Source organism: Otolemur garnettii, unplaced genomic scaffold (assembly GCF_000181295.1).
Source record: "Otolemur garnettii isolate 467f Iridium unplaced genomic scaffold, OtoGar3 scaffold00198, whole genome shotgun sequence".
Taxonomy (NCBI): domain Eukaryota; kingdom Metazoa; phylum Chordata; class Mammalia; order Primates; family Galagidae; genus Otolemur; species Otolemur garnettii.
The window spans coordinates 1920355-1942803 of NW_003852593.1; the positions used below are offsets into that span (position 1 = coordinate 1920355).

Genomic DNA, 22449 nt, shown 5'->3' on the forward strand with positions numbered 1-22449 from the left:
CACAGGCGTCCGCCACAACGCCCGGCTATTTTTTTTGGTTGCAGCCATTATTGTTGTTTGGCGGGTCCGGGCTGGGGATTCGAACCCGCTACCTTAGGTGTACGTGGCTGGCGCCTTAGCCGGTTGAGCTATAGACGCCGAGCCCACAGGCTGGCTTTTTTCTGATAACATGTTACTTATAGACACAGATGCCTGCTTTAAGGGATGTGTGGCTGTATTTTATAGAGGCAGCTTACCTTCCCAGTGAATTTTGTCTAGTGTTAGGAATATTATTAAATAGCTCCTTTTGTTTGGACAGTTTTTATCTGGACCTGGTTATCATTTTTCATCCATATTAAACTTTGTACATATCAAAATAATCTGATGCAATTTATTTTTACTAGGTCAGGGTTTTTGATATAATCTAGTTTTGGTACACTTTATCACTTTGCAGCACCATTATTTTCCTTTCCAGTGTGGATTTGCATAGGACAGAATTGCTATCATTTTCTATTTTGAAATCTTTAAAAAGACTAATCCTTTTTTGTGTTACGATTTGATTGTTTAATTAAGAGCCTGACCCCTAATATTATTGGCAGTTTTGAATGGGATCTTAACAGGAATTACATTCTAGTTTTCATTAAATTAACCATTTCCTATAACTTGGAATCAATATTTGGGCCATTGTAGTGTTGGATACTTAATTGGGTTGGAGGTATTGGTGAAAAATTGATACTGTTTAAAAGCTGAAAGGATTCTAGGAAAAGTTAATCTTTATATTCATGAATTAGGAGACATTTTTGGGCATGCAACGAAGTTACCCTAACACCTGTTTCTGAGTCACTTTTTCCAGTGACAGTGAAGGGAATGGGCTCACTTTGTGGAGATGGATTGTTTTTGTCCTCTTTGGGCTGGAACATGGGATATATCCTGCCTCTTTAATTTTTTCAGTACCCCCTTTCCCCCAATTTCTTTTTCTTTCTTTTTTTTTTTTTTTTTAAGAGACAAGAGTCTCACTTTGCCATCCTTGGTCAAGTGATGTGTCATCACAGCTCACAGCAACCTCCAACTTCTGGGCTTAGGTGATTCTTTTGCCTCAGCTTCCTGAGTAGCTGGGATTACAGGCACCCCCTACAATGCCTGGCTATTTTTTTGTTGCAGTTTGGCCAGGGCCAGGTTCAAACCTGCCACCCTCGATATATGGGGCTGGCGCCCTACTCACTGAGCCACAGGCGCCTTTTCCCCACCCCACCCCCCATTTCAAGTAGTGGTTTTCAAATGTTTTTGTTGTAGTTACAGAATCTTTTTTTTAGAGTGAAGTCTGCCAACATAATAACCTAGTTAAAAATTGATTTATATTGGATGTAGGGTTAGGGTGAAGGTTGTGGGGTGTCCTAAAGCCTATCTTCTGGTAGCAGCCCTGATCTTGGGCCTTTGAGGAAGTTACCCTGCACAGGGCTCTGTGGAACATACTTGCAAACTGCTGCTTTGAAGGATAGAGATTCCCTTCATTAACATCCGAATTCATCATTTTGGCATTTTGTTTAATTTTTCAAGTTGCTATGTTAATTTCATCTGGATTTTGGGTTTCCTTTGCTAATTATTACTTTTTTGAGACAGAGTCTCCACTGCGTCACCCTTAGTAGAGTGCTGTGGCATCATAGCTTAGAACAACCTCAAACTCCTGGGATTAAGCGATTTTCTTGCTCCAGCCTCCCAAGTAGCTGGGACTACAGGCATCCGCCACAAAGCACAGCTATTTTTTTTGTTATAGTTGTCATTGTTGTTTAACTTATCACATTTCTGACCTATTCATTGGAGAACAGTAAAATAAAAATTTACAATAATTATTTAGATAGTATCATTTAATGTCATTTGTTTGTAACATAGTCATAATGATTTAATGAGTTCAGTTAAATCATATTAAGACTTTTAGCTCAGCACCTGTAGCTCAGCGGCTAGGGTGCCAGCCATGTACACCGGAGGGTGGGTTTGAATCCAGCCTGGGCCTGCCAAACAACAATGACAACTACAACCAAAAAAAAAAAAATAAAGCTGGGGTGGCACCTGTGGCTCAGAGGTGTAGGGCGCCAGCCCCAGATGCCAGAAGTGGCGGGTTCAAACCCAGCCCCGGCCATAAACTGGGAAAAAAAATATATATAGCTGGGCGTTGTGGTGGGCACCTGGTCCCAGCTACTTGGGAGGCTGAGGCAAGAGAATTGAGTAAAGCCCAAGAGTTTGAGGTTGCTGTGAGCTGTGACGCCATGGCACTCTACTCAGGGTGACAGTTTGAGACTCTGTCTCAAAAAAAATAAAAAGGACTTTTTTTTCCCCAATAAATATAATTTATTAGAACTTTACAAAAGTAATTTACTTCATCCTCCAGATCATATAGTGTTTGAGTTCTGATTAACCAGAGTTGAGAAAATTACAAGATGATAAACTGAAAGTGACTTTTATTAATAGATATTAGGGTTTTATATATTAATTCTGATGTGCCATTAAAGATGTGACATAACTGTTCCGAGGACCAATAGAATTGAATCTTTTGGGTCATAAGTTAACATTTTTAAGATTAAATAGTACTGTAAATTTTTGAACAATTCGAATCAGTATTTATCATTAAAATACTTTGTGATGTAGTTTGAGAATCAAATGCTTTCAACTTTTCTCCTTGTTGAGTTAACTGGTTTTAATAGTATTCTAAACTTAATATCTTTGCATTTGTGTTTAACACTCTGGAGGTATAAAGATTCTTATGTATGATGAAACTGTATGAGTGTAAATTAAATATGCTTATGATTTTCAGTTCAGACTGTGCATTTATTTAATTTTTAAAGGCCTTATTTTTAGCAGACTTTAAAGGAATTTTGCTGCATTATTTACTAGGCAGAGTGCTCTTAAATGAAGAAGCAGCCTTGGAAGACGACTCTGAATCGAGGTCAGACACTAGCAGCTCCGCCTTTGCAGGTAGTTTCAGTTGGTGGGTGCTTGTGCAAACTGTTTATGTGCTGACCCTCTTCCAGCACCCTCACTGTGCTGAGAACCCTCCTAGGGTAGCTGTGGAGCCAGTTGGCTCAGGTGGTAGATAATGGGGCTTCTTTTGTAATGGTTACTTTGAAAGGTGTGTGTCTGTGTGTTTGCATCATGTGCTGCTGCCCTTGGTCTGGGCTGTTTGTAAAGTTGAATTTGTTCCCCCTGACTGTAAAGCTTTGGGAGGGGGCTGGTAGAGATGTCTCCTGGATCTAATGGCTCCTGCCTGTGAAAATGGGGTGAAAATTTGCCTTTGGATAATTAACTTGAAAGGATCTATAGTTGCTTTCTTTCTTTTTTTTTTTTTTTTTTTTTGCTATAGAGTCTCAGTCTGTCACCCTGGGAGTGCCATGGCACCACATCTTACAGCAACCTCAAACTGCTGGGGCTTAAACAATCATCTTGCTTCAGCCTCTCCAGTAGCTGAGACGATAGGCATCAGCAACTATGCCTGGATAGTTTTTCTTTATTTACTTAATTTTGAGATAGAGTCTAACTTTGCTGCTGTCATTAGCCAAACAACAATGATGGCTGCAACCAAAAAATAGCTGGGCGTTGTGGCGGGCGCCTGTGGTCCCAGCTACTTGAGAGGCAGAGGCAGAAGACTCACCCAGGAGTTGGAGGTTGCTGTGAGCTGTGGTGCCACGGCACTCTACCCAGGGTGACAGCTTGAGGCTCTGTCTCAAACAAAAAAAATCACTTGAACTTCAGTTTTTTGTGGTGAAACACACAATTAGAAGATTTTCATAGTATTTGAAAAGTACCTGTTGATTATCCTTATTTTAGAGAGTACTGTAGTAAAAGGCAGTTTGAGTAATGTTTGAAGGATGCGTTGTTGTTGTGTCCTTACTTGTTCATATTTTCACTATTTCAAATGTGTCTAAAAACATTTGATGACAGTAAACTTTTTTGTTACTTTGCAAACCTTTTATTCCTTATTGAATGTTTTCCCCAACCATTTCATGAATGAGTTTTCTGTATTTTTAGCCTCTGTGAAGGATGAGATCAGTGGAGAGCTGGCTGCTTCTTCAGGGGTCTCCACTCCAGGATCAACTGGCTATGACATCATCACTGAGCAGCCACGGTCACAGCACACGCTGCAGGCAGACTCGGTAGATCTGGCCAGCTGTGACTTGACGAGTGCTGCCACTGATGGGGATGAGGAGGACATCCTGAGCCACAGCTCCAGCCAGGTCAGCGCTGTCCCATCTGACCCTGCCCTGGATCTCAACGATGGAACCCAGGCTTCTTCACCCATCAGCGACAGCTCCCAGACCACCACTGAAGGGCCTGATTCAGCTGTGACCCCTTCGGATAGTTCTGAAATTGTAAGTGGGTTAAAGGCCACCCCAGTCTTCTGCAGAGGGCTGTGCCATCTTTCTGAGCTCTTCCCTGGAGCCCAGACATGCCACTGCTTCTCCTCCTGTCTAACCCACTGATGACAGTGCACAGGTCCCCAGGACAAATTATTTGGTATCTTCAGTAAAGGAAACAGTCTTTTATGTTGAACATGGAGGTCAGAAATCAGTTTAGTTGTTTATATAAACTCTGCTAAAATTGAGTGCATTTTACATTAAGGCCTTATTATTAGGTAAGTAATAAATAATAAATAATTATTTAAAAAAAAATCCTTAGGGAGCCAGTCTAGTACTTCATCTAGATGGAATCATTACAGTGTTTCCCCTTTTGTGACTAGCTTATTTCACTTAGCATAAGGTTCATCTATGTTGTAGCATATATCAAGATTTTCTATCTCTTTAGGTTCAAATAATATTCTGTTGTACGGATATATATTACATTTTCTTATTCATTCATCCGTAAATAGATGTTGGGTTTCTTCCACATTTTAGCTGTTATGAATAATGCTATCCACAATATAAGCGTGGGTATACAAGTATCTCCTGGAGACTCTGCTTTTGATTTTTTTGACTATGTACCCAGAAGCGGAATTGCTTTTATATTCCTATTTTAATTAAAACAATTTATACTACTAGTGTTTTTCTTAATTGTATAGTAGTTAACCAACTTAATAAAAAGTTTTTTTTTTCTTGAAACAGAGTCTCTAGCTGTTGCCCTGGGTAGAGTGCCGTGGTGTCACTCATAGCAATCTCAAACTCTTAGACTTAAGTGATTCTCTTGCCTCAGCCTCCCAAGTAGATGGTACTGCAGGCGCCTGCCACAACACCCAGCTATTTTGTTGTTGTTGTTGCAGTTGTCATTGTTATTTTAACTTGCCCGGGCTGGGTTCAAACCCACCAGCGATATATGTGGCCAGTGACCTACCCGCTGAGCTATGAGCACTGCCATAAAAAGTATTCCAATAATAATTTATTAGTGATTTGAGAGTCCATTACTCAGTTTTTCAGGTAAATTATGCTAGAAAGTAGATTGAAGCAGTTAAGTGAAACATTTGTGACATGGAATTCTGACTCAAGCTTATGGCTAAACATAGCAAGCCCTATGCCTAGATTTTACTGGACACAGTCCTAGCAGTTTAGGAGATAAACTTTTTTTTTTTTTTTGTCTTTGTCTATTTCCTCATTTATAAAGGCAAAGATTTTTGTTTTGTTTTTTCCTTTTTTGTATCAAAAAGAAATTTCTAGATTGGAATTGCTTTGGAACTTCTAGAGCTGTAAAACTCTTGATGATATGGTAATGGTGTATGATACGTAAGCTCTTGGCAATTTATGTGCCTGCATTTCTATGTATTTGAAGAAATGACCTCTGTGTTGTATGTGAAATATGCTCCATGGTATTTGTGGCTTTTGCCTTTGCCATGCCATGTTGGAGAGTTTGTCTTTTGTGACTACACTTAAGAATTCTCACACGCATCCTTGAACCACTCAGGTGTTAGATGGTACTGACAGCCAGTATTTGGGCATGCAGATCGGACAGCCCCCTGAGGAAGACGAGGAATCTGCCAGTGTTCTTCCTGATGAAGCCTCGGATGCTTTCAGAAACTCTTCGATGGGTATGTTAATGTCAGGCGATGCACCACAAAATGGTCTCATTTTTAATCCTGGTCATCTTAATTTTATTTTTGCTTCCAGAAGATATCTTTTTATATCTTTATCTTCTGAGTTATAAATAACAGATGAAAATGATCAACTGGGGGGATGATCATACTTTTTCTTTTTTGGAGACAGAGTCTTGCTCTCTTGCCTGGGCTAGAGTACAGTGTTATCATAGTCTACTGCAACCTCATACTGCTGGCCTCAAGTGGTCCTCCCGCCTCAGCCTTCCAGAGTGCTAGGATTAGAGGCAGGAGCCACCTTGCCTGGCCAATCAGACTTTTTTTTTTTTTTGAGACAGAGCCTCAAGCTGTCCCCCTGGGTAGAGTGCAATGGCATCACAGCTCACAACAACTTCTAACTCCTGGGCTCAAGCGAGTCTCCTGCCTCTGCCTCCCAAGTAGCTGGGATCACAGGTGCCTGCCACAACGTCTGGCTATTTTTTGGTTGTAGCTGTCATTGTTGTTTGGCAGGCCCGGGCTGGATTCAAACCCACCACCTTAGGTGTATGTGGCTGGTGCCTTAGCCACTTGAGCCACAGGCGCCGAGCCACCAATCAGACTTTTAAAAAAAATCTAAATCCTGTGCTCCTGAGTTATTGTGTAAATATGTGTATTTATGTTTTAATTGGAAACTTGTCACATAATCTCAATTTCTTTATTTTTGAAGCCCTTCAACAAGCACATTTATTGAAAAACATGGGTCACAGCAGGCAGCCTTCTGACAGCAGTATAGATAAATTTGTGTCAAGAGATGAAGTTGCTGAACCAGGTGATCAAGAAAACAAGGTGAGGGACGTAAGCCTGAGATACCTCAGCATCTCTGAGCTGATGACAGGTTTTAAAATCACCTTAGCTGCTTTGCACTACTTTCCCATCTCTGAGTTTTTTTATTTCCTCTTTGAATATTGACCTCTTCCTAGGCTTCCTCTTTTTTCTGCCTCTCTGGGTCCTCGCCCTAACCCACATCTGTAAGAATTCCAAGTCCCATCTCCTTTGAGAGCCCCTCACAGATCTGTTCTATGCCAAGTGCCGCCCTGCCTGATTTCTTGGACCATTCACATTTGATGGTTGTGCTTGGCCTTGTGACTTTTCTAGTTTTTGTTCTATGGAACTGTTTTAAAAATCTTTCTTTGTGTTATTTACTCTTTTTTTTTTTTTTTTTTTTTTTGAGACAGTCTCACTATGTAGCCCTTGGTGGAGAGCTGTGGTGTCATAATTTACAATAACCTTAAACTCTTGGGCATAAGCGATTCTCTTGCCTCAGCCTCCCAAGTAGCTGGGATTACGGGTGCCCGTCACAAAGCCCGGCTATTTTCTTGTTGCAATTGTCATTGTTTAGCTGGCCCGTGCTGAGCTTAAACCTGCTAGTCGTGGATTTAAGTGGTGCGTGTCGCTGATGCTGAGCCTGTATTATTTACTCTTTTACATGAAAATGTGCTATCTTCCTAGTTGATTTAAAATTCCTCTATGATAAGGAATAGTGTTTCATGGTTAGTTCCGGTCAGTCAGAATTGCAGCCTTTAGCAGTTCGTTCCAGAGCCCCTCCTCCCTCTTACCTTTGAGCTCCCCCAGACTCTTTGGTTTACCTGAATAGTTTTTGCTTGTCATAGACAAGATAGCTCACACTTTGATTCCCAGAGTGGCCTTTCCTGAATGCCTGGTCTTGGCTGCCTTCGTAGGTAACAGGTCCTCTCTGTGTGCTGAGCCCATGCCCCTGTGAGCCCACAGGCCTGTGACTCTGTGTCGTACTCTCTACCTTGTCTGTTTCGGCTCAGCCATGGTCTCTGAGTCAGGCATGCAAATGGGCAGACACACAGCTCTGTATCCCCAGCATGCACCGTAATTGCTTCCCTGCAAATATTTGTTGAATATATTGGTTCTTTGGTAAGTGTAAATTCCTTTGTTCTAGCCTTGCCGCATCAAAGGTGACATAGGACAGCCTGCTGATGATGATTCTGCGCCTCTCATCTATTGTGTCCGCCTTTTATCTGCTTCATTTTTGCTAACGGGAGAAAAGAATGGTAAGTACAGAGGTGGGTATAGAGTTGAAGGAAGTGGCTGTAGGTTTTAGTGTTCAACTTAGTGACTGGATTTTCCTCATGTTACTGCAAAGGGAGAATTGAGGGGTGGGTTTGGATTCATTGCCTGAGGGAGAACATGATGGGGTGGTAATTTGTTGGGTCTAGTTTTCTTCATCTGGGAAAATAAATGCCTGCTACTTTAAGGCTGAACGTGACCAGGTGGTTTTTTTGCAGTGCTTGTTCCGGACAGGGACGTGAGAGTCAGTGTCAAGGCCCTGGCCCTCAGCTGTATCGGGGCAGCCATGGCCCTTCATCCAGAATCTTTCTTTAGCAAACTGTATAAAGTACCTCTTGACACCATGGAATACCCTGGTATGTTAAAAGAGCACATCTTTTTCCTTTGATTCATTCATTATTAATAAGAATAATTTTAGTCTTGACTATTTCAGTTTTAGAGCCGTAAGTGTTTGAGTACGTTTGTGAGATTTGACCCTGTGTTGTAACTCTCCATAAAACATGTAAATAGATTCCTCTTAGATGAAACACACAAAGGATAAATAGAAATCTGGGAAGGTAAGAGCCAGTTTCCATATATACTGGATTTATACCTAAAGAATAAGTTATGCACAGAATTGATGTGCATGGCACTTGGTCAGGCCAGGCTGAGGAAGTGGACCCTCCTCTTTGCACCCTGCTTCATAATGGAGTGAGAGTTATCTTCCTGCTTAATCTTCCTTTGGGTGAAAGGGCAAACTTGTCCTTTTGAGTTTACATTATGTAAGTGTATAGTAGTTTGAGTTTTTCTAATCTTTTTAGGAAATGAAATCTTGGAATTTTGATTATTATCTGCTAACCTGGAATTATAGTCCAGAAAATATGTTGTATTGAGGAGATATTAATGCAATATGATGAATTAGAATCCTTAAATCCCAGGCTTTTTTTTTTTACCATTTAGAATTATTTTAGCCAAGTCCTTTGTAGATTTGAGTTTTCCCTACCTCTTTTTCTGTTTCTTAAAAATTAAGCTTTTAAGCTGGAAAGTTGATGGTAGGGAATTGTACAGTGACTGGGCAGTTTGTCCCCACAGAGGAGCAGTATGTCTCAGACATCCTGACCTACATTGATCATGGAGACCCACAGGTCCGAGGAGCCACTGCCATCCTCTGTGGGACCCTCATCTGCTCCATCCTCGGCAAATCCCGCTTCCATGTGGGAGACTGGATGGGCACCATTAGAACTCTAACAGGTAATGGCCAGTTTATCAGTAGTGTCTTTTCTAGATACCATTTCAAATTTCTGAGTTTACATGAAGGTGTCTGTTGCTTATCTTCTGGCTAGGAAATACATTTTCTCTGGTGGACTGCATTCCTTTGTTGCAGAAAACTCTGAAGGATGAGTCTTCTGTTACTTGCAAGTTGGCTTGTACAGCTGTGAGGGTGAGCATAATAATTTTTTATGGAAACTGTTCCTTCAATTAGTGGACATTTTACCACTAATGAAATTAAACAATTAAAGTTGGAGCGATATGCAATGTTTCCCCATGTTCTAAAGTTTTAAGCAACAATAAACATCTGTATATCCATCAGTTAACTTTAAAAAGAAAATGTTATGAGATAAAGTTTAGTAAACTTTTTTGAGGGGGGGTTAGTGGCAGTGTTTTATTTATTTATTTATTTTTTAACCATTTTATAAAGTCTCTTTTTATTATAATTAATTATTTTTTATTAAATCATAACTTTGTACATTGATGCATTTATGGGGCTCAGGGTACTGCTTTGATATACAATGTGAAATGTTTACATTGAACCAAGTAACACATCCATCACAATTATACTCATTTCTTAATAGTTTGAAATGTACCATTGCATCATGCACATTAGGTGAGGTCCCAAATACCCTCTCTACTCCCATATTCCCTCTTAATAACTTTTAGGCTTTAATTCTTCCAGTTCTTTTTGAAATATACCTTTTCCTGAAGTGTTTATCTAGAAATATACCTTGCTATTATTACATATAATATCGGTTGGAAGAAAAATACTGTATTAACCCCCATAGAATATTAAGAGTTCAAGTGAGCCTGAAGGGTATTTAATCAACCTCTGTTTTTGAACCAAGTGGAATAGCCTCAGTTGTTTTTAATGAGAGCATATTGAACCTTATTTATCAGCTGGCTCATAAAATCACAACTGGCCAGTCAACAACAGTAAAAATTAACCAGTAAAAAAGAAAACAACAAAACCCCCCTATAATTGTCAAATTTGTGGGATTCCTTACTTTTTAAAATTTCATGGTCTGGGAGTAATTTTTCTTCAGTTCTAGAGTTCTACAAGTTTCAATCAGTCATGTCTTGAGCAAAAGAAAATGTGCTAACAGATAGTGATGCTGCAGGCTGAGGTCACTGTGTGTCAGCCACCTGTGTGAGGGTGTCCTCGGTGGCCTGTGGCTGCAGGGAAGGGGTGCAGCAGTAGACACCAGTCCCATTCCTTTCTGCACTGAAGTGTACAGTGACATCCATGGCTGGCCCGTGGTCTGGGTCCTTTTCCTTTCCCTGGGTCTGAGCTTTGTTTTAGACATGGTGGTAGGGATGTGTTGCAGGTCTCTCTCCTTACCACTAAAAAATGTTCATGCAGTTGGTTGTAATGTAGGCAGAAATAGGAGGAAGAAAGAAACTAAGTTGTGTTAAAGGGACACATTTACCTTTAAACTTGTGTTTACTGAGAAACAGCATACATTAAAATTTCTTTTTTTTTCTTTTCTTTTTGAGACAGAGGCTCACTTTGTCACCCTCAGTAAGGTGCCGTAGCGTCATAGCTCACAGCAAACTCAAACTCTTAGGCTCAAGCGTTCTCTTGCTTCAGCCTCCCAAGTAGCTGGGACTATAGGCACCCACCATAACACACAGCTGTTTTTAGAGACAGGGTCTCTCTCTGGCTTAGGTTGATCTCGAACCTGTGAGCTCAGGGCAATCTACCTTCCTTGGCCTCCCAGAGTGCTAGGATTACAGATGTGAGCCACTGCTCTCAGCCAGGATTTTCAATTTATTCCTTTAATCCCCCCATACATCAAAAATTCTGAGAGAAATTGCAGTATCCCTGTTGCCATTAAAAAAACACAAAACAAATGTGTGTGTGATGTCTTAAAACTATCAAGACACAGCCTCATGGCTCAGTGGCTAGGGTGCCAGCCACATACACCAGAGCTGGCAGGTTCAAATCCAGCCTGGGCCTGCCAAACAACAACTGTAACCAAAAAATGGCTAGGCATTGTGGCGGGCACCAGTGGTCTCAGCTACTTGGGAGGCTGAGACAAGAGAATTGCTTAGGCCCAGGAGTTTGAGGTTGCTGTGAGCTGTGACGCCATGGCACTCTACCTAGGTCTATATAGTGAGACTCTGTCTCAAAAACAAACAAACAAAAAACTATGAAGACACAGCTACTGAGTGAGGTTAAATCTGCTGTCTCCTGCCCCTGTTTTTCAGCATTGTGTCATGAGTCTGTGCAGTAGCAGCTATAGTGAATTAGGGTTACAGCTGATCATCGATTTGCTGGCCCTGAGGAATAGCTCCTACTGGCTGGTGAGGACAGAACTTTTGGAAACTCTTGCAGAGATTGACTTCAGGTAAGTGAATCAAGTTCATTTGGTTCAATGAACTAAGGCTCAGAAGTTTGAACTAAGAATTGGAAGTCCCAGGGCCACTTCTTGCAGTTAATGATGATGTCAGGTATCCTGTCATTCAGAATCTAAATGGTTTAGGTCTGTGGTCCTCAACCCCTGGGCTATAGACTAATAACCAGTCTGTGACCTGTTAGGAACCAGCCAAGGAACAGGAGGTGAGCCTTCACCTGTATTTACAGTCACTCCCCACTACTAACATTGTTGCCTGAGATCCGTCTCCTGTCAGATCAGTGAGCAGCATTGGATTCTCCCAGGAATGTGATGGATCTGGGTTGTATGTGCCTTACAAGAATCTAATGCCTCACTCCCAACCCCCAAGTCATGGAAAAATTGTCTTCCAGGAAACTGGTCCCTGGTACCAAAAAGGTTGGGGACTGCTGGTTAGGTAAATGGTAATGATATTCTCTTTCCCAGTGGCTATTTGCTGAATTTCACTTTGTGCTTGGAATTTTGAAATCTAGGAGTAGATTTTTTTGGTCGTCTTAGTCACTTAAGTGTCCTGGAAGGTGGGAATAAAAAAGCTTAGGATTTTTTAACCTTTGTCTTGAACTTTAACAAAGGCTGTATTTTTGGTTGTTGTTGCAGTTGTCGTTGTTTTAGCTGGCCTGGGCTGGGTTTGAACCCGCCAGCCTCAGTGTATGTGGCTGGTGCCCTACCCACTGAGGTATAGGTGCTGCCCTATCCAGATTTTTTTTAAGTTACCATTTATAGAGACCCTTGAACTCTTGTTTCAGTCTCAAAACATCTCTGTGGCTTAGAGATTGTTCTCACTTCCACCCACAGAGGGGGCCACTGGGTGGGTACCTGAGCACCGGAGCCCTGGGTGCAGCTCCCCTAACCCTCCTGTGGGGACACAAGAATCTTTCAAAATAGTAGGTGTTTATTTTGGAGAACAGCAATTTACTAAGTACTATCTTACTACATCTGGAATTGTGAGAGGAATGTAAATTTTATTTATTTGAAGCCATTAGTCTCTTTTGCCTTGTAAGTGCTGCCTGAGAGCCTTCTCGGGTGCTTGGGTGAGTCGCTCCAAAGCCAGCCTTCTTCAGGTTTCCAGCTCTCAGATCACCAGGTCACGGTGAGTATGTGCTGATAACTATGAGATTTCATTGTTAAATATGTTCTTTTGTTAGGCTGGTGAGCTTTTTGGAGGCAAAAGCAGAAAACTTGCACAGAGGGGATCATCATTACACAGGGGTAAGCATCCCTCCATGAAGCAGGGCTGTCCTTGCAGTGCAAAGCTGTGAACACATTCGTGGTGTTTCAGATGAGTGTATTTACGTCATGAAAGTTGTGATTGTGTGGTATGAATTTAAGACTAGTTAACTTCAGTTCTTATTCACTAGCTTCCCAAAATACCTTATCTAAAGTTTGGTCAGATACAAAGATTAATGTTTGTTTTTATTATGCTTCTCTTTCAAGCTTTTAAAACTGCAAGAACGAGTGCTCAATAATGTTGTCATCTATTTGCTGGGGGATGAAGACCCCAGAGTGCGACATGTGGCTGCGGCATCATTAATGAGGTACGTCAATACTTTATCTCTTCTTCATCTCTTTTTCACTTTTTTGGTTGAAGTACTAAAAGGTGTGAGGATAAGAAGAGAATAAAGAATGTAGACGATACAGGACAGTATCCCTGAATCTTTTGAGCTCATTTTAGCCATTGTCTGTTATTGTGAATCTGAAATGACAATTTATTTAAAAGTATTTTTCCTAAAATAATAATATAAAAAACAATAAAATACTGACCTTCTATTATAAAAATAATGTACTTTTTTTTTTTTGCAGTTTTTGGCTGGGGCTGGGTTTGAACCTGCTACCTCTGGCATATGGGGCCAGAGCCCTACTCCTTTGAGCCACAGGCGCTACCCATAAAATAATATACTTTCATTATCAAAATTTTGAAATACAGAGAATAGCACTAAGAGGAAAATGAAAATCACCTTCAATCTACTAACTGACAGTAATCCCCCTTATTATTATTATTATTATTTTATTTCAAATTAATATGAGGGTACAGAGTTTTAGGTTACGTTGTTTTCAATTCTAAGGTAAAATTGAAGTGGTAGTTGGTCCCTTCACCCAGGGTGTGCCGAACACCATCACATTGTGCATGTTAGGGGCCCCGATCCTTACTGTTACCATTTTGCTATATATCCTGTGTATGAGTTCCTTACTCAAAATTAGGTCAAAATTACATGCAATTTTGCGATCTGTTAATTTCCACTTCTTACTGTATATTAGTAACTTTTTCCTATTATCATTCTTCTAAAACAGGAATTTTAGTGGCCATTTTTTAAACTAAGTAGTTGTGATAATTTTTATATAAAATTGTATTGGACATTAAATATTCTTTGATTTAAATAATGAATAATGCTGTAGTGAACATTTTTTTGCATAAATGTTCATAGATAATTTTCTTTCCTGATAATTAAGTCTTGGAAGTTTAGTTGGTAGGCCAAGCTTTAAAATTTTAGAGATAGAGTCTCACTTTATTGCCCTGGGTAGAGTGCTGTGGCGTCACAACTCACAGCAACCTCAAACTCTTGGGCTCAAGTGATTCTCTTGCCTTAGCCTCCCGAGTAGCTGGAACTATAGGTGCCCACCGCAATGCCAGGCTATTTTTAGAGACAAGGTCTTGCTCTGGCTCAGGCTGGTCTCAAACTTGTGAGCTCAGGCAATTTGCCTGCCTCAGCCTCCCAGAGTGCTAGGATTATAGGTGGGAGCCACTGTGCCTGGCCCCTAAGCTTTTATTTATTTATTTTTTTAGAGACAGAGTCTCACTTCATTGCCCTTGGTACAGTAAAATGTCCTCACCACTCACAGCAACCTCCAACTTCTGGGCTTAAGCGATTCTCTTGCCTCAGCCTCCCAAGTATCTGGGACTATAGGAACCCACCAGAACACCCGGCTATTTTTTGTTGTAGTTGGCTGGGGTCAGGTTGGAATCCGGCACCCTACCCACTGAGCTACAGGTACTGCCCAGCTTTTAAGTTTAAAAAAAATTTTTTTTTGAGATAGAGTCTCACTGTGTTACCCTCAATAGAGTGCTGTGGCATCCCAGCTCACAGCAACCTCAAACTCTTGGGTTCAAGTGATTCTCTTGTCTCAGCCTCCCAAGTAACTGGGACTACAGATGCCCGCCACAAATGCCCAGCTATTTTTTTGGTGTTGCAGTTGTCGTCGTTGTTTAGCTGGCCTGGGCTAGGTTTGAACCCGCCAGCCTCTGTGTATTTTGCCAGAGCTCTAACTGCTGAGCTACGGGTGCCACCTAAATTTTTAAAAAATTTCTAATGGAGGTATAATTTATATTTCTTAAAACCTACCTGTTTTGTATGTGTAATTCAATGGCATTTAGTAAACTTACAGAGTTGAGGAACTGTCACCACAATCCAGTTTTAGAAAATCCCATCTCAAGGAGATTCCTGCTGCCCATTTGCAGTCACTTCCAGCCCCTGCCTCTCCCCAGGTAGCTGCTTACCTGCTGGCCTGCTCTTAAAGATTTGCCTTAACTGAGCATTTTGTGTACTTGGAGTCATGTGATAGGTAAAGTTTAGCATCTGGCTTCTTTCACAGTTTTTGAGGTTTATCCATGCTGTACCATATGTTAGTAGTGTGATTTTTTTTTATTGTTGAACAGTATTCCATTATAGGTCTTAGTCTCTTTGTTTATCCATTCATCAGCTGATGCATATTATGTTTCTATTTGGGCAGTTGTGAATCATGCTGCTGTGAAGATTTGCCTACAGACTTATGTAGACATATGTTTCATTTCTCTTGTGTAGATACTTAGAAATGTTAGTTTTTTTTTTTTATAACTTTTTGTACTTATTGTGAAACTGTTCTCTAGAAACATACCAATTTATAACTTCCACTGCTGGATTGATTATGCCTGATTATTCCCATTAATGCATACATTTCCCAAAAAGTTAAAGTTCATATTTCTTTTTAAAATAACCTTTTTTTCTTGAGACATAGTCTTACCATGTCGCCCTTGGTAGAGTGCTGTGGAGTCACAGCTCACAGCAACCTCAAACTCTTAGACTTAAGTGATTCTCTTGCCTCAGCATCTGAAGTAGCTGGGGCTACAAGTGCCCACCACAACGCCCAGCTATGTTTTGTTGCACTTGTCATTATTGTTTAGCACACCCTGGCCGGGTTCAAACCTGCTAGCCTCAGTGTATGTGGCTGGTGCCGTAACCATTGTGCTACGGGAGCCAATCCCTTGTAGTTTTCATTGTTGTAATTTGCATTTCTTGGCTTACTTGGGAGATATGCTTTTTCCTTTACTTAATGGGTTTGCATGACTTGTCCAATTGGAGATTTTGTAGCTTTACTATTTTATGCAAATGATAGCAACTGCTTATACCCTAGAAGGAAGCTTCAGCTCATGACTAAGTCTCTATAGAGGAAAGAGACTTCATAGATACTGGGATTTGCAAACAAGTATAGTAGAATAGTGCATTGTTTGCAACAGCATGTGTACCCAGAGTAAAACGTATACTGAGCGAACTGACTGCAGGTATGAAGCCCTTCCGTTCCTTCAGGGAAATGTTCCCTGTGCTCTGCATTTGAGTTCAGGTTAGATGTTATAGGGATCTCAGTTGGAGCTTTTCTTTCTGGGAGTGTGGGATGGTTTTGCAGACAAAATTGCAAAAATACTTAAGACACAAAGCTGACTTTCTGCTGTGCTCAGTACTGTCTGCTGATGCTGTGCTGCACTTGCTGATGTTGATTGAGAAGTTTTAAAAGAGCAGTTTCCTGGGTTAGTTTTATTATTTGAGACAGAGTCGCCCATTTCCTTGGCTGGAGTGTAGTGGTGTCATCGTAGCTTACAGCAACCTCAAACACCTGGGCTCAAACACTCCTCCTGCCTCAGCTTCCCAAGTAGCTGGGACTAGAGGATCCCGTCACCATTCCTGGCTAATTTTTCTATTTTTTTGTTGAGATGGTTAAGGTTGATTTTTAATAAAAGCATTTAATAGTTTGTAAAGAAAGGTACTTAATTCAGTGACAGATAAAAAGCACAACACTAGGTTATTTCAGAGTGAGTGTGTGGGCATGTGGTCTCGTGGCTTTGAAGACCACCTCTGATAAACGGTAAGGGAGGTGGTATCTCTTGGTAAACGGGTTCAGTCCTAGCCAGCTGGGGGCAGAAGGGTGTGAACTTCATATACTTTCTTAAGTAAGCCAACCTTCTTTTTGTGTCAGGCTTGTCCCAAAGCTGTTTTATAAAGGTGACCAAGGACAAGCTGATCCCGTAGTGGCCGTGGCAAGAGATCAAAGCAGTGTTCACCTGAAACTTCTCATGCACGAGACACAGCCTCCATCTCACTTCTCTGTCAGCACGATAACCAGGTACTGACTCAGCATCCTTGATGTTGTTGGAAAATTTGCCCTTTCTTGATGTTTTTCTTTAGGTCTTAAAACAACTTATTTTCTAGAAAAAAGCTTCAGCTCAGGATGTTTGAGGAGATCATCGTCCAGAGAGGAGTTTTGTGTTTTTTTCGTGTTGCTGTACCACCTCTGTCTTTGAACCTCACTGCAGCCACACGGCAGTTACATTGTACATTCTTTAATGAGGTCACTGCATTCCACATGCTGACAACTGTGTCTTTGTGTATGGTGCTTACATATTACCTGAAAACTCATCCAGTAAAAATTTTCACTTTATTTATATTATCTCTGAAGACAATGGTTTTTTATCATGCTCATTGGTTTTTAAGTGAATGGGCTATTTAAAATCAGTGCTAGATAGGGAATCCATCAGTTCAACAAATTCCAAATGATTATTGTTCCCATTTGTCTTGAGAGCTTTTGAATATAATGTCAAGGGGCTGCTCATATCCCATACGCACCCGTGAGTAGAGAAGGGGGGGCTCTCATGATGTTATGATGTTCTTTGGAATTTTAGTTTGCAAAGAAGATTCCAAAAGTGCTAAGACTATTGGGCTTTTAAACTCTCTTTTAAATGTTATTTTATGCAATATTCTCCTTTCTGCTGCCTAAAAATGTTTTATAAACAATTGTTCTAAAGGACTTCTAAGCTGAAATGATGACTTGTTGCTTTTTTTCCTGAATTTGGAACTCAGCTTATCAATAATTTTCAAATCATCATTCCTAAATGTCATCTTTTCTCTTGTGAAGACTGCTTAAAAAACAGACGGAGATAATTTCTTAGCTACCTTAATATTTTCCTCTCACAGAATTTCCTTTGTTTAACCTCAGAACTGGCATTTTTTTCTCTTTGAAAAGATTCAGGATAAATACTCACTTAAGATAAGTAGAAGCAGTGTGAAAGTACTTCATTATCAGGGATTTGACCATCTTAGAATGAATTGCTGTTTCTGAATGCCATTAAGATGAATATTTGGATGCCAACTGAGATGAGTATATATATATTTTTTTTCTTCTTGAGAAAGTCATACTTTATTGCCCCTGGTAGATTGCCACGATGTCATAGCTCACAGCAACTTCAAACTTTAGAGCTCAAGTGATTCTCTTGCCTCAGCTTCCCAAGTAGCTATGACTACAGGCACCTGCCACAATGCCCGGCTATTTTTAGAGATCAGGTCTCGTTGTAGCTCAGGCTGGTCTCAAACTCGTGAGCTCAGGCAGTCTGCCCACCTTGGCCTCCCAGAGTGCTGGGGTGACAGGTGTGAGCCACCACGCCTGGCCTGAGATGAGTATATATCATTAGAACTGGTTACTTACTACTGCTTTGAAAAGTTTCCTGGTTCCAAACTTGAGCTAGCCTCTGGACTGACATTCAGATGTCTTAATTTGGTTCTTGGATGATAAACACAATCACCAATTATGCAGCTACATTTTGCTGCTTAGCTACAGACTGTTAGCATTTATATGAGAAGATAAAATCATACTCTCGTTACTCTCATTGTTGAATGTCTCTGGGGACTAGACACTATGAGGAAAATAAATGTGAATCAAACACGACCCCACACCTCGCTTGGGTTTTATCTAAACAGCTGGGAAGTCAGAATTTATGTCTCAGTCTGATGGGGCAGAAATTGACATGTGCCATGAATGGGAGACAGAAAAATTGTGCTGGGAACTCTGTAGTGGAGGAATAGATTTATTTGATCTTGAAATCAGTTAGAATTGGAAGTAAGTAGCTTTGAGAAGCATTTAAAGCTATACAGCTTTCACCGTGTGGAGACTGCAGGGAAGGCTGTGAGGGGATGCAGCCAGTGTTGCAGGGAAGTGTTTTGGGCAGACAGTGAGGAAGGGAGGGTTGCATGCAGGTCTTTTTATGGAATAATGACCACATTTATGTCTAGTCTCTCTTTAACTTAAAAGTCAAGACTGTTTAACTTCTTTTAGCCTTTAATCTTAAACTTTTAAATGTTATTTGTTTTTAACTATCGTATGCTTTACTAGTAGTTTTTAAAAGTTTCTGTATTTTTCTTACTAGAATATACAGAGGCTATAACTTACTACCAAGCATAACAGATGTCACGATGGAAAATAATCTCTCAAGAATTATTGCAGCAGTTTCTCAGGAACTAATCACATCAACCACAAGAGCACTCACAGTAAGTCTCTTTCTCTGTTGATCTGAAGGAGATGAATTTTCAGTAGTTAGTGGGTCCCTTAGTTGTCTGGTCACGTTAGTGGTGGAACTCTTACCTGTGGGGCTTGCCGGGCACTTGTGCTTCTTGTCTTACTTCAGTAGGAATGTAAAAAAATACTTTTTTCTCATTATTGAAGTAATACATGCTTGTAAAAAAAAATCCAGTCATTTTAAGAAGAAATAAAAATGACCATAAGAAGAAAATCAAATTACCACAATCTGAATTGGTAATGTATCAGAAGTTTAAACTGCCTCTGATCCATGTGTAATTGACCTTAGTGACTTTGTGATATACACTAAGGTAAAAAATCAGAAATGCCAGCAAAGATTTTTGTGAATAATTACCTTTATCATTGTTTAATGATGCTGAAATTACATAAGAACTCTGATGTCCAAGAAGCCAAGGATGATTAAGCTGACTACATATGGTAATATATAGTTAATATGATATTTTGGTGAGTTTTTAATGATGTGGAGATATACAGTAAAGTCTAGGCTATAATATTGAGTGAAAAAAGGTATAATATGAAAATTGTATGGAAGTATGTAAAGTTGCATCTCAAGAAAAATAGTATTTACTTATGTAAATTTCTTATATACTCAGAAAAATGACTGATAGAAAATCGCCAACATGAATTTTTAGATTTTGGATGATCTTTGTATTCTTTTTTATATTTTTCAGATATTCCCAACTTTTCTAAAATGAACAAGTACACCTTTTATAATGAGAAAAAAGAGTATACAAAATTAGTGTTACTTTACTGATTACTGGGTTAAACCTTTTCATTTATTTTATGTGATAGAAGAAAAACTTGTAGAAACTCACACAATTAATTTTAAGCTAAGTCTTGAACAATAAATGACTATCTTTCAAATCTAAACATTGTTTGGGATGTCTGTAGAATGGTCTCTCCTTAATTTGTTCAAGGTATTGTGAACTTTGCTTATTTATTTCTCTTGGGGCCCACACGTTGTAGACTTGGGATATAAAAACAGGCAGGCTTCCTGCCCTTACAGCTCCTACAGTCTAGTCAGGGAGACAAGAATCTACTGGGCTGAGATTTGAGGATGCCCACGGGCAAATGGGGAGGGGGACTGGACTGTAGGGGGGAAAACATTGCAGGGCAGTGGGTAGCACAGGACAGTGACAGTTCTGGGGTGATCCTCAATCCAGGAAGGAGGAGCTTCTCTACTACTGGCCTCTCTTCCTTGGGATACAGTCGACCCTTTCTTGAAACATGAATTTCACTAATACAGTTGTATTTTTTCAAGTACAAATTTGGGGGCGGTGCCTGTGGCTCAGTGGGTAGGGCGCTGGCCCCATATACCGAGGGTGGCGGGTTCAAACCCAACCCCGGCCAGCTAAAATAGTGGCAACTGCAACAAAAAATAGCTGGGAGTTGTGGCAGGTGCCTGTAGTCCCAGCTGCTCTGGAGGCTGAGGCAAGAGAATCGCTTAAGCCCAGGAGTTGGTTGCTGTGAGCTGTGATGCCATGGCACTCTATTGAGGGCAACAGAGTGAGACTCTGTCTCAAAAAAAAAAAAAAAAAATATGAGTTTGTACCATGGTGGGACAGATACCTAACAGTTATCATTTACAGATCTCAATTTCTTTTTCATTGTTTATACTGTTTAGAAAGGGTAACAGGAGATTTAATTTGGTTATCCTTTGTGGTGTTTGGATGTGATTTAATTACCCCTTTCTTCTATAGTTTGGATGCTGTGAAGCCTTGTGTCTTCTTTCAACCGCCTTCCCAGTTTGCATTTGGAGTTTAGGTTGGCACTGTGGGTATGTATCTTCCTCAGTATACAGCTGTCTGCAACTGCATGGCACAAACATAGGCACCAGGGTGCCTTTTCCCCTTTCTTTCTAAGTCTTTTATTAGTTTGGCTTTTTGGAAAACTATCTGATGGAATACTTGCCTCTGCCCTATTGGTTGTGTGAAAACCAGTGACAGGAGGTGAGGAAATACTGGAGTAGTTGTACTTAAGTAAATCTCACAAATTTGTAAGCATTTTTGGAGACTTGAGGGTATGACCTATAGGTTCATTTAAGGGAACTTTCATATATTGGCAAAAGACTTTTCTAATTGACTTCTTTCCAAAATTATTCACCATAAATTAAAAGTGTAGAAACACTTATTTGCTTGATGTCAAGTGTGACCTCTCGTTCAAAGTGGTGAAGCACTACCAGGGTGTGATTTAGGGACTGTTGCGAATTAACAGTTTTCATTTTAAAATGATTTTCCTCCAGTAGATGGCACTACCAGCATCTAGGAGATGATTTTGAGTCTTCCACAGCATTAAAGAAAAAGCTTTCATTATGTGTATTGATTATTGAGAGAGATTTTGGTGATTCCCATCACATTTGGAAGTAAATCTATGGATTTCTTGTGTCTATCAGCACAAGAAATTTGCATGAGATGGATCGCATTCTCTGGTCTAGAATGATTACTTTTCTTCTTTCCACAAATACTGACTGAGCAGCTGCACTCTCTAGGCATAGGTCCAGCACTAGACTTGCCTTTGCCATTGGAGTAAGATGTGCTAAGTCAAAATTTAAGGAAAGTTAAAAGGTCATTAAAACAAACAGTTCCGGGCTCAGTGCCTGTAGCTCAGTGGTTAGGGCACCAGCCACATGCACTGGAGCTGGAGGGTTTGAACCTGGCCTGGGCCTGCTAATGACAACAACAACAAAAAAAAAATAGCTGGGTGTTGTGGCAGGTGCCCGTAGTCTCAGCTAGTTGGGAGGCTGAGGCAAGATAATCTCTTAAGCCCAAGAGTTTGAGATTGCTTTGAGCTGTGATGGCGTGGCACTCTACTGAGAGCGATGTAGTGAGACTCTGTCTCAAAATAAAAAAAAACAAAACCTGTTAACCAGATCTACTATCTTATTTCATTTCTCAAATTATTTTTATGGAGATTTGCAGGAGAGATGTTAGTTGATTAACAATAGTAATATCAATTTCTGAGCTGGTATAAAATGTATCATGACAAGCCTTCCTCATGGATTTGTAAGAGAAAGTAACCTATTCGGTTTACTTGAAAATTTCTGGCTCGGCGCCTGTGGCTCAAGCGGCTAAGGCGCCAGCCACATACACCTAAGGTGGCAGGTTCAAATCCCCGGCCCGGGCCCGC

The 22449-nt window shown here is 40.4% G+C and overlaps 1 protein-coding gene across 1 annotated transcript in view; it reads left to right on the forward strand.

The window, feature by feature from the left end:
• The window catches only part of HTT (huntingtin), a 152692-nt gene that overhangs the window by 43732 nt on the left and 86511 nt on the right, over window positions 1-22449 (forward strand). Inside the window, exons 12-25 of the mRNA XM_012812276.2 lie at window positions 2869-2949; window positions 4000-4340; window positions 5860-5983; window positions 6693-6811; window positions 7935-8046; window positions 8281-8418; window positions 9134-9292; window positions 9385-9482; window positions 11525-11664; window positions 12855-12918; window positions 13144-13244; window positions 16933-17079; window positions 19154-19274; window positions 21024-21100. Of these exons, the coding sequence (XP_012667730.2) occupies window positions 2869-2949; window positions 4000-4340; window positions 5860-5983; window positions 6693-6811; window positions 7935-8046; window positions 8281-8418; window positions 9134-9292; window positions 9385-9482; window positions 11525-11664; window positions 12855-12918; window positions 13144-13244; window positions 16933-17079; window positions 19154-19274; window positions 21024-21100 (1822 nt within the window). The remainder of the gene's footprint in view (window positions 1-2868; window positions 2950-3999; window positions 4341-5859; window positions 5984-6692; window positions 6812-7934; window positions 8047-8280; window positions 8419-9133; window positions 9293-9384; window positions 9483-11524; window positions 11665-12854; window positions 12919-13143; window positions 13245-16932; window positions 17080-19153; window positions 19275-21023; window positions 21101-22449) is intronic.